The 13,184-nt window shown below is 42.4% G+C and overlaps 1 protein-coding gene across 6 annotated transcripts in view; it reads right to left on the bottom strand.

Moving 5' to 3' along the window:
* Positions 1 to 12,921, bottom strand: part of ACSS1 (acyl-CoA synthetase short chain family member 1) — a 54,606-nt gene extending 41,685 nt beyond the window's left edge. For 5 of the 6 annotated variants that reach the window (XR_006101398.1, XM_042445353.1, XM_042445355.1 and 2 more), the window contains exons 1-2: positions 12,610 to 12,921; positions 5,176 to 5,272 (exon numbers count right to left, since the gene is read on the bottom strand). Coding sequence is in view for 5 of the 6 variants with exons in the window: in XM_042445353.1 (XP_042301287.1) it covers positions 5,176 to 5,272; positions 12,610 to 12,907 (395 nt within the window). In the remaining variant the exon portion in view is untranslated. Of the gene's footprint in view, positions 1 to 5,175; positions 5,273 to 11,044; positions 12,496 to 12,609 lie in introns of those variants that run through there. The other variant, XM_042445356.1, reaches the window with a different exon arrangement.
* Between the last annotated feature and the right edge of the window lie 263 nt (positions 12,922 to 13,184).

Raw genomic sequence — 13,184 nt, forward strand, 5'->3', positions numbered from 1 at the left:
AGTGCAAGGATCCAACAGTGGGAGGCAAATAAACTTGCACAAGCAAAAAGTAAATGGGACCCGTGGTCTGTGATGCCTCTACACTAATGCACAGAGCATGGGAAATAAGCAAGATGAACCTGAACTCCTAGTACAGCAAAGCAAATACGATATAATAGGCATCACTGAAACCTGGTGGGACGAGTCTCATGATTGGAATGTGGAAATAGAGGGGTATAACCTTTTTAAGAGAAATAGGCCAAACAGGAAAGGAGGAGGAATAGCACTATATGTCAGAGATATTTACACCAGTGAAGAGATCCAGGACATCAATCATGGAAGCCAGGTGGAGAGCATCTGGATAAGAATCAAAGGGGAGGGAAACAACAAGGATGTTATGTAGGGAGTCTACTACAGACCCCCAAGTCAGACGGAGGAATTGGATGATGCCTTTCTAGAACAGATGAGATGTAGTAGTGATGGGCGACTTCAACTACCCTGATATTTGTTGGAAGTCAAACTCAGCCAGATCCTCAAGGTCTAGCAAATTCCTCACTTGCCTGAAAGACTATTTCATGGTCCAAAAGGTGGAAGAGGCAACAAGGGGGTCAGCTATTTTGGATCTGATCCTAACCAACAAGGATGACTTGGTTAATGAAGTGCAAGTGGTGGGATCCTTAGGTGGAAGTGACCATGTTCTCCTGGAGTTTGTTATACAATGGAGAGGAGAAGCCAGGCATAGTCAAACACGCATTCTAGACTTTAGGAGAGTGGATTTCAGTAAACTTAGAGAAGTATTGAGGGTGATCCCATGGTCAGAAATACTAAAAGAGAAGGGAGTTCAGACCGGATGGGAGTTTCTCAAAAGAGAGATACTGAAGGCACAATTTCAACAGTTCCAGTGAGAAAGAAAAATGGGAGGTGTCTCAAGAAACCAGGATGGATGACTAAGGAACTTTCAACCAAGCTAAGTTTGAAACAGAACATGTATAAGAAATGGAAAAGGGGGGAAATCACAAAAAAGGAATTCAAAGAAATAGCAGGCATGTGCAGGGGTAAAGTCAGAAAAGCTAAAGCGCAGAATGAACTCAGGCTTGCTAGAGAGGTTAAGAACAACAAAAAGGGCTTTTTTGGATATGTCCACAGCAAAAGGAAGAAGAAGGAAACGATAGGGCCACTGCGTGGAGAAGATGGCAAAATGCTAACAGAAGACAGAGAAAGGGCAGAATTACTCAACACCTTCTTTGCCTCAGTCTTCTCAGAAAAGGCAAAGGGTGCTCAACCTGAAGATAATGGAGCAGAGGACAGAACAGGGGAATTTCAGCACAGAATAAGTAAAGAGATAGTAGAGGAATACCTTGTTAATCTAAATGAATATGTCTCCAGGACCAGATGAACTCCATCCAAGAGTATTAAAAGAACTGGCAAATGTAATATCGGAGCCATTGGCAATCATATTTAAGAACTCCTGGAGAACAGGAGAAGTCCCAGCAGACTGGAGGAGGGCAAACGTTGTCCCCATCTTCAAAAAGGGGAAAAAAGAGGATCCCAACAATTATCGTCCAGTTAGTCTGACATCAATACCAGGAAAGATTCTAGAGCAGATCATTAAACAGAGAGTCTGTGAACATCTAGAAAGCAATGCCATAATCACAAAAAGTCAACATGGGTTTCAGAGAAACAAGTCATGCCAGACAAATCTGATCTCTTTCTTTGATAAAATTACCAGCTTGGTAGATGAAGGGAATGCTGTGGATATAGTATATCTTGATTTCAGTAAGGCTTTTGACAAGGTTTCCCATGATATTCTTGCAAACAAGCTTGTAAAATGTGGGCTAGACAAAGGAACTGTTAAATGGATCTGTAATTGGTTGACCGGCCGAACCCAAAGGGTGCTCAACAATGGCTCTTTTTCCTCCTGGAGGGAAGTGACCAGTGGGGTCCCACAGGGCTCTGTCCTGGGCCCAGTGTTATTCAACATCTTTATCAATGACCTGGATGACAGAATTGGGAGCACACTTATCAAATTTGCAGATGACACCAAATTAGGAGGAATAGTTAATACTCCAGAGGACAGGACCAACATTCAAAATGATCTGAATAGACTAGAAAGCTGGGCCAAAGCTAACAAAATGAAATTCAACACAGAGAAATGTAAGGTACTGCACTTAGGGCAGAAAAATGAAATGCACAGATATAGGATGGGAGACACATTGCTGAATGAAAGTACATGTGAAAGAGATCTAGGAGTCCAAGTAGACCATAAGTTGAACATGAGTCAACAGTGTGATGCAGCAGCTAAAAAGGCCAATGCAATTCTAGGCTGCATCAATAAAAGTATAGTGTCTAGATCAAGAGAAGTAATAGTGCCACTGTATTCTGCTCTGGTCAGGCCCCACCTGGAATATTGTGTCCAGTTCTGGGCACCACAATTCAAAAAGGACATTGAGAAACTGGAGCGTGTCCAGAGGAGGGCAACTAAAATGGTGAAAGGTCTGGAAACCTTGCCCAATGAGGAACGACTCAGGGAGCTGGAGATGTTTAGCCTGGAGAAGAGAAGGTTAAGAGGTGATATGATAGCCCTGTTTAAATATTTGAAAGGATGTCACATTAAGGAGGGAGCAAGCTTGTTTTCTGCTGCTCCAGAGAACAGGACCCGGAACAATGGATGCAAGCTACAGGAAAAGAGATTCCACCTCAACATTAGGAAGAACTTCCTGACAGTAAGGGCTGTTCGACAGTGGAACAAACTCCCCCGGAGTGTAGTGGAGTCTCCTTCCTTGGAGGTCTTTAAGCAGAGGCTAGATGGCCATCTGTTGAGGATGCTTTGATTTGGATTTCCTGCATGGCAGGGGGTTGGACTGGATGGCCCTTGTGGTCTCTTCCAATTCTATGATTCTATGATTCCCCAGGGCTGGCGGTGCTTCCGGCGCTGCTGCTGGGCTGCCACTGCTCACTCCATGCTGGCCCACACAACAGCAGTGCCGGCAGCCGCACCAGCCCTGGGGAAGCCACGGAGGCCCAGCAGCAGCACCGGCTGCCCCATTAGCCCTGGGAGAAGTGCCGGTGCGGCAGCAGGAAGGAAAGGTAGGAAGGAAGGGAGCCGGGAAGAGGAAAAGGAGGATCCTTATTTAAGTTTTGGGTCCTTATTTTTTCCTTAAAAAAGTAATCGCAAAATCGGTAGAACAGCCTAGCACAGTGATGGTGAACCTTTTAGAGGCCGAGTGCCCAAACTGCAACCCAAACCCCACTTATTTACTGCAAAGTGCCGTGTCCCTCTGGCTTTCTAGTAGCAAACTCTGTGCTGGGGCAACGGCACATGTGCCCACAGAGGGGGCTCTGAGTGCCACCTCTGGCACGCGTGCCATAGGTTCGCCATCACTGGCCTAGCAGCTACTCGCCTTTGCAAGTAGCTTCTTTGCCTATCTATCGATTTTGCGATTAGTTTTAATTTCTTTTAAAAAAAGGACCCAAAACGGCAGCACTGGGGGTGTGTGTCACATCTGGGGATGGATGACACACACATATACCCCTCTGCCATTCTGAAAGAATTGATCCCAATCTGACACTCCCACATGTTGGACGCGGATTGGGATCGATTCTTACCAAAAGAACCGTGTAAGAACAGCTAACAAAATACCACAGGATTTTAGTGTTTACCCTGTTTTTTCCTCACTAGAATCAATCAGATGAAGATCTGAATCAATAAATCGATGTAGGATGCAAAGCTTATGGTAGTGGGAATGGACCCAAAGAGAAGTTAATTCTGTGCATCCGCCACCTGAAATATAGAAAACTGCAGGGCACACACAGGCCTCATCTCAGAGTATTAATAATAAACTCAGGGGGTAAAAGGGCACAGAAGATTCTCTTCCATCTTGTTTTTCAAATTTCATTTCACTTTTGAAAACAATCTGTAAAAAGACTTAAAATATGTTAAAGCTCAATAAAGGTGAAAGGTAATGGGACTCACTGAAGTTTATTGGACATGCCATTTTCCATCACCATACACATTCAATAAGAACTCAGTTTCAGCTGGCTCTTATACCCAGTCTTACAGTCAAATACTCCCTAGAAATTGATTCAGCAAGCTTAGGAACAGATCAGAAGATGAAATCCTCTCTCTATGGACGATGTCTTACAATAAAATATCATATAGCAGCTCGTATACATGTTGAAATGAGAGTTGTCCGAGTGAAAACTGGAGCTGACTCCTGTTCCTTTAATGGCTGTGAAATAGTGGGAATTTTAGCAGGTGTTGCTTGTTGTCTGGTTGTATGACAAGCAGCACCTGTTGAAATTTGCTCTTCCATACAGCCATTAAAAACACAGTTGCCTTCTCCACACTCTCTCATTTCCCAAATTAAATAGGAAGAAAGCATTTTTTACTATTCAAATATATTGACATAGCTAATAAGAGAAGATAATAATCCAAGTTACCATATTCTGACTATTTATATCTTACTTTGTTGTCATGGTAGATGTACCCAAGAAACACACACACATATTTTACATGACTAATCACTGGTTCTTTCTATGACAAGGGCTAAACCTGGCTTGCTAGCAACAGTTGATATGGACAAAACTCTTTAAAGTAGTCAATGCATTTCTGCATTGGTTAATCAGATAAGAGACAGTGTCTATTAATAACTTAGTTATGAATAGCAGAAATATTAGAACTGCTTGCTATAAACAGTGCCTTGTTCTTGATCAGGGCGCACTAAATCTTCAGTCCTGATGGCCACGTCTGGTCAGAGACTAAATATACATATGCACACACATACACACATATATAATTTTAGCAATTTGGCAGTCAGCCCTTAAGTAGCACTTATAGTAAATACCCTGTTCTTTAAATATCTTTAAAATTTAACGAGAAGAATATTAAAGCTGCAGTGCCTCTCTTATTTTCAGTCACTGACAAATACTTTACAACTATTTCTTCAATAAGTAAGTTTTTGATCTCTGGTTCAGGAATATTTATCTTCAGTTCTCTTCACTACAGGCCATTGTTATAGGCAGGACTTTAATCACGGGGGTCATGTGTAGCACAGGTGAGGTGCTTCAAATCAAAAAGGAATCAGTGGGGAAGGGCTGAAGTTCACTAGCCAAATTCGTATTGTGCGAAAGGCACAAATCTGTTCAGCATGCTGCATAAGACACATTCACATGCGAAATGGGAGGAAGGTAACATACCTATAGGTGACTTTCTCTTCAGTGCCAGGTTCATCTTTTTCCCAGATTAAAGCTACTCTGTCTGGGGAATGTTGTGCATGGCGGTCCAAGCAATTCACTGGACAGAAATAAATTGTAAAGAAAATGAATGTTAGTGCTTTTTTGATGTAAGCATCAAAGCTGTGTATCATATTGAACTATCAAGATATGATACTGTAAAAAATCATAAAACAATTATAGGCTAAAGTCAATGGTAACACATAGGTATCAGCACATAATTACTAACAGGAAACAGTAGAGGTGATGGAAGACAGGATAGGCAGGGCAATCCAATACAGGTATCCATGAGTGAAAGTAACTTATTAAAAAGTTGCATCTTCTAAAGGCAACTATGTCCATTTTTTGTGGGTTTTTCGGGCTGTGAGGCCATGTTCCAGAAGAATTTATTCCACAAAAAAACTATGGATGCTTGCTGTGAAAGCCTTTGACTTCACATTGCAACTATGTTCGTTTTTTGCAATAGAAATAATTGACCTGCGGCACTTTAAAGACAAATAGATCCATAATGCCATATTTTATGAGCTGGTGGACACAGCCTTGTAATTCCCAGAGGAATAACCATATTAATCAGTTTGTTTTTGTCCTGTGCCACCTTAATAATAACAAATATATTCTGACATATGCTTCTATGGGTATAGCTTCCTGCATGATTTCTATCCAGAATTTTAGCTACATACAATCATATCTGTTCAACTTGTAAACCTAAAATGTCATATGCAAACAGGATTAGACTAAGAGGAAGAAGGTGTGAAAAATGAAGAAAGGTATATCAACTATTTGAGATATGCAGATGACACCATACTACTAGTAAATAGCAAGGACCTGGAATGATTACTGAGGAAAATCAAGGAGGAAAGTGCGAAGATAGGTGAACATAAAGAAAACGATAATAATAACTATTATTTATACAAATTTAGTGTACAGTCACTAATCAGAATGGAGACTGCAGTCAAGAAATCAGAAAAGTAAGACTTAAAAGGGCAGCTATGAAACAGCTAGATCTTGAAGTGCAAGGACATTTCACTGAATACTAAAGTTTCTTCATGCCATTGCATTTCCCATCACTATGTATAGATGTGAGAGCCAGAGGGTGAGGAAAGCTGATAGGAAGAAAATAAACTCATTTAAGATGTGGTGCTGGAGAAGAGTTCAGTCATTTCTTTGAATACCATGGGCTGCTAAAAAGACAAATCAATGGGTCTTAGAGCTAATCAAGCCTGCTCTTTCCCAAGAAGCCAAAATGACTGAACTGAGGCTCTCATACTTTGGTCATATCATGAGAAGGCATGGCTCACTAGAAAAGACATTAATGCTAGATAAGCTAGAGGTCAGCAGGGAAAGCAGAAGAACACATTACAGACAGATAGATTCAATGAAGGAAGCCGCAGCTGGAAGAAATGAACAGGGCTTTTGATGATAAGGTGTTTTGGAGATGTTTTATTCATAGGGTCACCACTGAGCCCTGGTGACACAATGGTTAAATGCCTGAACTGCAGGCACTCACAAACCTCAAGGTTGCAAGTTCAATACTAACCAAGGGCTAAAGCTAAACTCAAGCTTGCATCCTTCCGAGGTCACTAAAATGAGTACCCAGCTTGTTGGGGGCAATTAGCTTACACCTTGTAAACCGCTTAAGGAATGCGTAAGTGCACTGATAAGCAGTATAGAAATGTACTTGCTATTGCTATTGCCATAAGTCAAGGCCAACTTAAAGGCAATAAATAACCAAATATATTCTGTGCATGTCTGTTCACCTTTGATTAAGTGATTTCCAAAGCATTAATATTTAATATCCATATATTAGCATATTTAAAGGAAAGTTATGCTGCTCATGTTTAACCTTTTTCTTTTATTCATTCTTTACTTTGCAATCTGTAATTTTCTTCAATAAAGCTGGATAATTTTCTCCCAAAAATTACAAATCTTAAACTGATTTAAAAGTGATGCATCTGAAGAAGTATACCTAAGCCTATGAAAGCTCGTGCTGCCAACTTCTTTCTTTCAGTTATTCTAAAGGGGCTACAAGATCTCTCTACATACTGATTTAAGTAAAGCTTGCTAAAATCAGTGGAATTTTCCAAGTAAGCATGCACAACTGTGATACAAGTGAATCCAACACAAAATGGAACAATTTGCATTATTAACAAACATGTGCATTATAAGTTTCATTCAAATAAATGGAATTTGGCAGCAGTTCTAATGTTAAACTATGCCACATAGAAGCTGTTAAGAATTAGTGAACACTAGTCAATGATCAATCTGAAATGGCTTTCACTGCATTTGTTTCAATGCAGTCATTCATGAGAACTCATATATGTGCAAGAATGTAAGGCACTTACACTGTAGAACATTAACTTGTAAAATGCCTCATTTGAGGACTATTTTGCAGCTTCTGTTTGACCTAAAAAATGTCACCTCTGATTTCTCCAGGGGCTTTCTTTGCTATCAGCCATTTGTCATGTTTAAACCTGAACACTGAGGCATCACAAGTAATTCTTGTAAATATAAACCTATATCCAGGAGGTGATAGGCGTGCCTGCTCTTTATTTTCCCATTAGTTCTATCAAGCTGTATTCTACATGATTTATACAGGAATGATTAAGGCTATACTAGTACTGTAACTGCTTGAGATTATAGCCTTAACCATTCCTATATAAATCATGCTAGAATACTGCTTGATAGAACTAATGGGAAAATAAAGAGCAGGCATGCCTATCACCTCCTGGATATGACTTTATATTTACAAGAATTACCTATGATGCCCCAGTGCTCAGTTGAATCATCACAAATGGCTGACGGTGAAGAAGGCCCTGGAGAAATCAGAGGTGACATTTTCTAGGTCATACAGAAGCTGAAAAATATTCCGCAAATGAGGCATTTTACATGTTAATATTCTACGCTAGGGGCAAATGTCCGAATGGCTTCCCTGATATGTTCTGCCCTGGACCTGCTGCAAGCCCCACTGCTACCTGTTTCTCTGCAGGGACATCAAGTAGATGCCTACAAGCATCTCTGCATCCAGATGTTACTTTGGTCCGCTGCCGCTGCCTGGCAAACACCATCATTTATCTCAATGTCTGGGCCTGTTCCCAGCCCAGACACAAAGCGTTTTCCCTCCTCAGTGCTGCTGTGATCTAATTGCCTCGTTTCTGACCTCAGAGCAAGCAACTATACACTAGTTGAAGTGGGGCCAAACAGGGAAAAACTTTCCTGTAATAGTTCTAGCCCAGTTTCCTGGCACAGTTATTGAGGTAGAGGCGCCTGCTAGGCAGCAATCTTGTCCTCTGGAAATTATGCGATTAGAAGTTATTAATTTCTCTCTGTGTGTGTATGTGTCTTCAAGTTCCTGTCGATTTATGGTAACCTCATGGATTTCATAGTGTTTTTGCATGCAAGGAATACTCGGAGGTGGTTCTGCCAGTTTACTTCTTCTGAAATATAGCCTACAGAATGTAGTATTCATTGGCAGTTTCCCATCCAAGTACTAACCAGGGCTGACCCTGCTTAACTTCCAAGATCAGATGAGATTTGGATGAACTTCTGATTGGGGCATATAAAAACTTTTGCTCCAACAGCAAACTGTTAAGGAAAAACATACAATACTGTGGGAGAACACATTGAATTTTAAAAAGAAATCACTTTTCACTCAGTGCATAAAACACAAATCTAAATTGAGCAATTAGATTCTGATTTATTCAGAGGAAAAAAATTGTACACAGTAAAATCAATCCCAACTGTGAACATAAAAGTCAATGAGTTCTTTGCTCTTTCTTCTCATTCATGATTTTATCAAAACATGAGACTTTCCTTCTGACTGCCATCTGATCCACAGTCTGCCTGTAGATTCAGGCTATTCCTAGATTTTGTCTTGATTAACAAAAGAGAACTGAATCCAGATTCACACAAGTATCTTTGTCACACTCCCTGAAATTCCATCTCACACTGCCTGGGGATGCAGGCATCCCAGGTCAAGAAAATCAGATTTAGATCAATACAGGCCACAACAGACCACAGTTTCACTCAGAAACCTTGCCTGACAGATTTTGATTTTTAATTCGAAGTGCCAAGGATGTTTGATTCCAGGATATCCTGCATTTAAAAAGTGCCTTTTTTTAGTGGTTTGAGCACCCTGGAGACCAGGGTTCAAATCCCTGCTGGCCATGGAAAAACCAACTGGGTGGGCTATGGTGAGTCACACATTCTCAGCCGGAGAAAACCCATGATACCCCTTAGAGCTGCCATAAATCAGAAATGACTTAAAGGCACACACACAACAACAAACAGCCACTCCAACTTGTGGGCCCCAAAGTCCAGCTCCACAATTGCAGCTTTCAATAGACTCCGGATTATTTGTGCACAACATCTGAATACAGGGTGACCAAACATCCTCCTTTTCCAGGACATGTCCTACATTTCAGCCTTCTGTCCAGGAAGAATTCCAAAATGTCCTCCATTTGAGCATGGTTAAGAAGCACATCAAATAGCACCACGTCTGCTGTTCCCTTTTGAGAAATCTGTCTACTTAGCAGCCTGTCTTCATTACAAATAGGGGGATAGGATGCAAACACTGAAAGGGTTGTTTCCTTAATTTCAACACAATGGAAAAATGAAAGGAACAATAGAAATATCATTCAGTCAAGGGTTTGTTGCTAGTAAACTACTATTTTATGCATTTGCCTTGCTCAGAGGTCTATACTTTTTTAAGTTCTATAAGTTTTAAAGTTTTTAAAGAAGTGTCCTGGGAGTGTTATACTGTATTATTTTTAAAGTGTATGGTTTGTAAGTGCTTTTATCTTTTTAAAAACTGTATTCTGTTTTAAAACAAATGATGTTTTAAGATTGTAACAGTTTAATTCTAGTTTAATTGGCAGTTTTTAAAGTTTTTAATTGTACTGTTTTTAGACTGTAAGCCGCTTTGACTCCCAATCTGGGGGGGGGGGAAGCAGGGTACAAATAAAAAGGAGTATTTTGCAAGCCAACAAAAGCATTTTAAGAAAGGTAAATTTGGCCCGGTACAGGTGGGCCACAAGCGCCGTATCGGCGTCAAAATTAGGATTGCAGAGCACGCGGCAACCACATGCTCTGCAACCCTAATACATATGGATGGCGTCATCTTTACTTGGTGCCGTTCATACGTGACGCGTGTGCAGATAATGCATTCTCTGAAGATGCCAGCCACAGATGCTGATGAAACGTCGGGAATAAACTCTTCTAGAACATGGCCACAAGACCCGAAAAACTCACAAAAAATTAATTTATATGAGTGTTTTTTAGCCTTTACTTTGTAACCTCCTATGTTTTGCAGTGCCTTGTCCTTCTTTGTGGTTATGACATTTTGGTCATCCTGCCTGAACAAATCTGGAAGGCTGATAGAATAATGACAGTGTCGCCTGTGCATGTGTGGAGTTCATGCTCCCTTTTCCCATCCCCTTTTTATCATTCCCACAAGCATTAGGCTTTCAAAAAAGCAGGAATTTCTCAGTCTGTGAGTGACTTCCTGGCAATGGCTTAATTGGAGTGGAATTCACACTAATTCTCCTTTCACTTTTGAAATGGAGAGAAAAAACAAGTAGTTGTGGCATAATGGCCTCTAGGAGGCCAAGGTTCGAATGCTGACTGCGCCACGGAACCCCATTGGGTGACATTGGGCAAGTCACACTCTCTCAGCCTCAGGGGGAAACAATGGCTAACCTCGTCAGAACAAATCTTGCCAAGGACTGCCATGATAAGTTTGCCTTAGGGTCTATCAGTCGGAAACGACTCGAAGGCACACAACAACAAAAAAGAAGCATGAACTGACATTTATATTTGAGTGTTTGGGGTTTTTTACCTATTAATGTAGTTATGTCCTTCATTTCTTCTTTGAATGCCCTACATTTTGCAGTACCTAGTACTCCTTGGCGGTGAGGACATTGGGTCACCTAATCCAGGTCCTCATTTTCCAGGACCTGTCCTACACTTCAACATTCTGTCCAGGAGGAATGAATTCCATGATGCCCTACATTTTGAGCATGAATCTACATTTCTGCGTTTTTGAGCTTTTCATATGGCTGTGTCCTCCATGTTTCCCTTCACATTGTCCTACGTTTTGCAGTGCCTTGCCTTCCTTTGTGGTTAGCCATCTGGCCACCTTAACCCAGGCCCTCACTTTCCAGGACCTGTCCTACATTTCAACCTTCAATCCCAAAACGTCCTCTGTTTTGTGATCAATCATGACTAACAAGCATGAATTTACATTTCTGTGAGAGTGTTGTTGACCTTTTTTATGGGGTTGTGTCTTTCTTGGTGGTGAGGACATCTGGTCACTGTAATCCAGGTCCTCATTTTCTAGAGTCTGTCCTACATTTCAATCCAGGAGGAATTCCACAATGTCCACCATTCTGAGCATGACTAAGAAGCATGAATTTACATTTCTTTGAGAATGTTTTTGAGCTACTTATGTGGTCATAGCCTCCATATTTTTCCCTTGCGTGTCCTACATTTTGCAGTGCCTTGTTCTCCTGTGAGGTTAGGACATCTGGAGACCCCAACCTGGGTCCTCATTCTCCTGTCCTCCCTTTCAACCTTTCATCCAGGAGCAGGTGCAAAAACGTCCTCCATTTTGTGAGGCCAACTAAGAGCCATGAATTTACATTTCTATGAGAGTGCTTTTGAGTTTAATGTGGTCACGTCCTACATTTTGCAGTGCTTGGTCCTCCTTTGAGGTATAAGGACATCCGTTCAGCCTAACACATGTCCTCCTTTCCCAGGACCTGTCCTCCATTTCAACCTTCCTTCCAGGGGTTCCAAAACGTCCTTCATTTTGTGAAGTGGACTAAGAAGCATGAATTTACATTTCTGTGAGCGTGTGTTTTTGCCCTTTTTTGTGTGGCCGTGTCCTCCTTGGCAATGAGGACACCTGGGCCACGTCCTCCCTATCTCCCCTCGAAACGCCCTACATTTTACGGCGCCTGGTCCTCCTTTGAGGTATCAGGACACCTGGGTCACTCGATCCGGGGTCCTCACTTTCCAGGACCTATCCTACATTTTGACCTTCAATTCCAAAGACGTCCTCCATTTCCTAAGCACCACTAAGAAGCATGGATTTACAACTTCTACGAGTGCGTTAAGAGTTTTATGTGGCCAGGTCCTCCATATTTCCCAACCACGTCCTACATTCTGCAGTGCGTTGCCCTCCTTTGAGGCATAAGGACGTAGGGGTCGCCCTAACCCGGGTCCTCCATTTCAACCTTCCTTCCATTTTTTGTGAGGACGACTATACAAAATCGACACGCATTTACACGTCGCTTGTGGATTGTGAGGGGAGGGCTTGCTTTCAGCTCCTTCTTAGACGCGAGCGGTGCCTCTGCCCTCGACGAAGCCGCGCTCTCTCCGCCTCAGAGTCAGGCGCCTTACCCGCCACGTTCAAGCGGCCCCCGAGGAACCACCGGGCGGTTCCCCGGGCGAAGTCCCACTGGCAGTCGGTGTGGTGCGGGGCCTCCCAGAGGAGCTCCTCGCGGGCCAGGCTCCCCCAGAAGAGCCCCGGGTCTCTCCCGGCCCTCTCCCGCATTCCCCCCGGGCTTAACTCCCTCCTCAGGGAAGACGACGACGAGGAGAAGGAGGCCCTGAAGGAGCCCCAGAGGCGGCGCCATGATATTAGCCTCCGCTCTTGCCGCCTCAGGCAGAAGAAGAGCCTCGTCGTCGGCGCCGCCATCAATAAGGCCGAGAAGGAAGGAGCAAACAAGGAACGAGAAGAAGAAGCCCTTCCTTCCAGCCCCCTTCCCGCCCTTTTCTCCTCCCTTCATTTCTTCATAACTTGGCCCACAAACAACAACCACCTCATATGTATATATAGAGATAGATATTAAGGCTGCAACCACATTGGGGACATAATCCAGTTTGAGACTGCTTTAACTCTTTGTCTGTCTCTTTGTTATGGAATTCTGGGAGTTGGAGTTTGTTGTGGGGCCCAGAGCGCCCCACAACAAACT

This window comes from Sceloporus undulatus, chromosome 1 (genome assembly GCF_019175285.1).
Source record: "Sceloporus undulatus isolate JIND9_A2432 ecotype Alabama chromosome 1, SceUnd_v1.1, whole genome shotgun sequence".
NCBI classification, from domain to species: Eukaryota; Metazoa; Chordata; class Lepidosauria; order Squamata; family Phrynosomatidae; genus Sceloporus; species Sceloporus undulatus.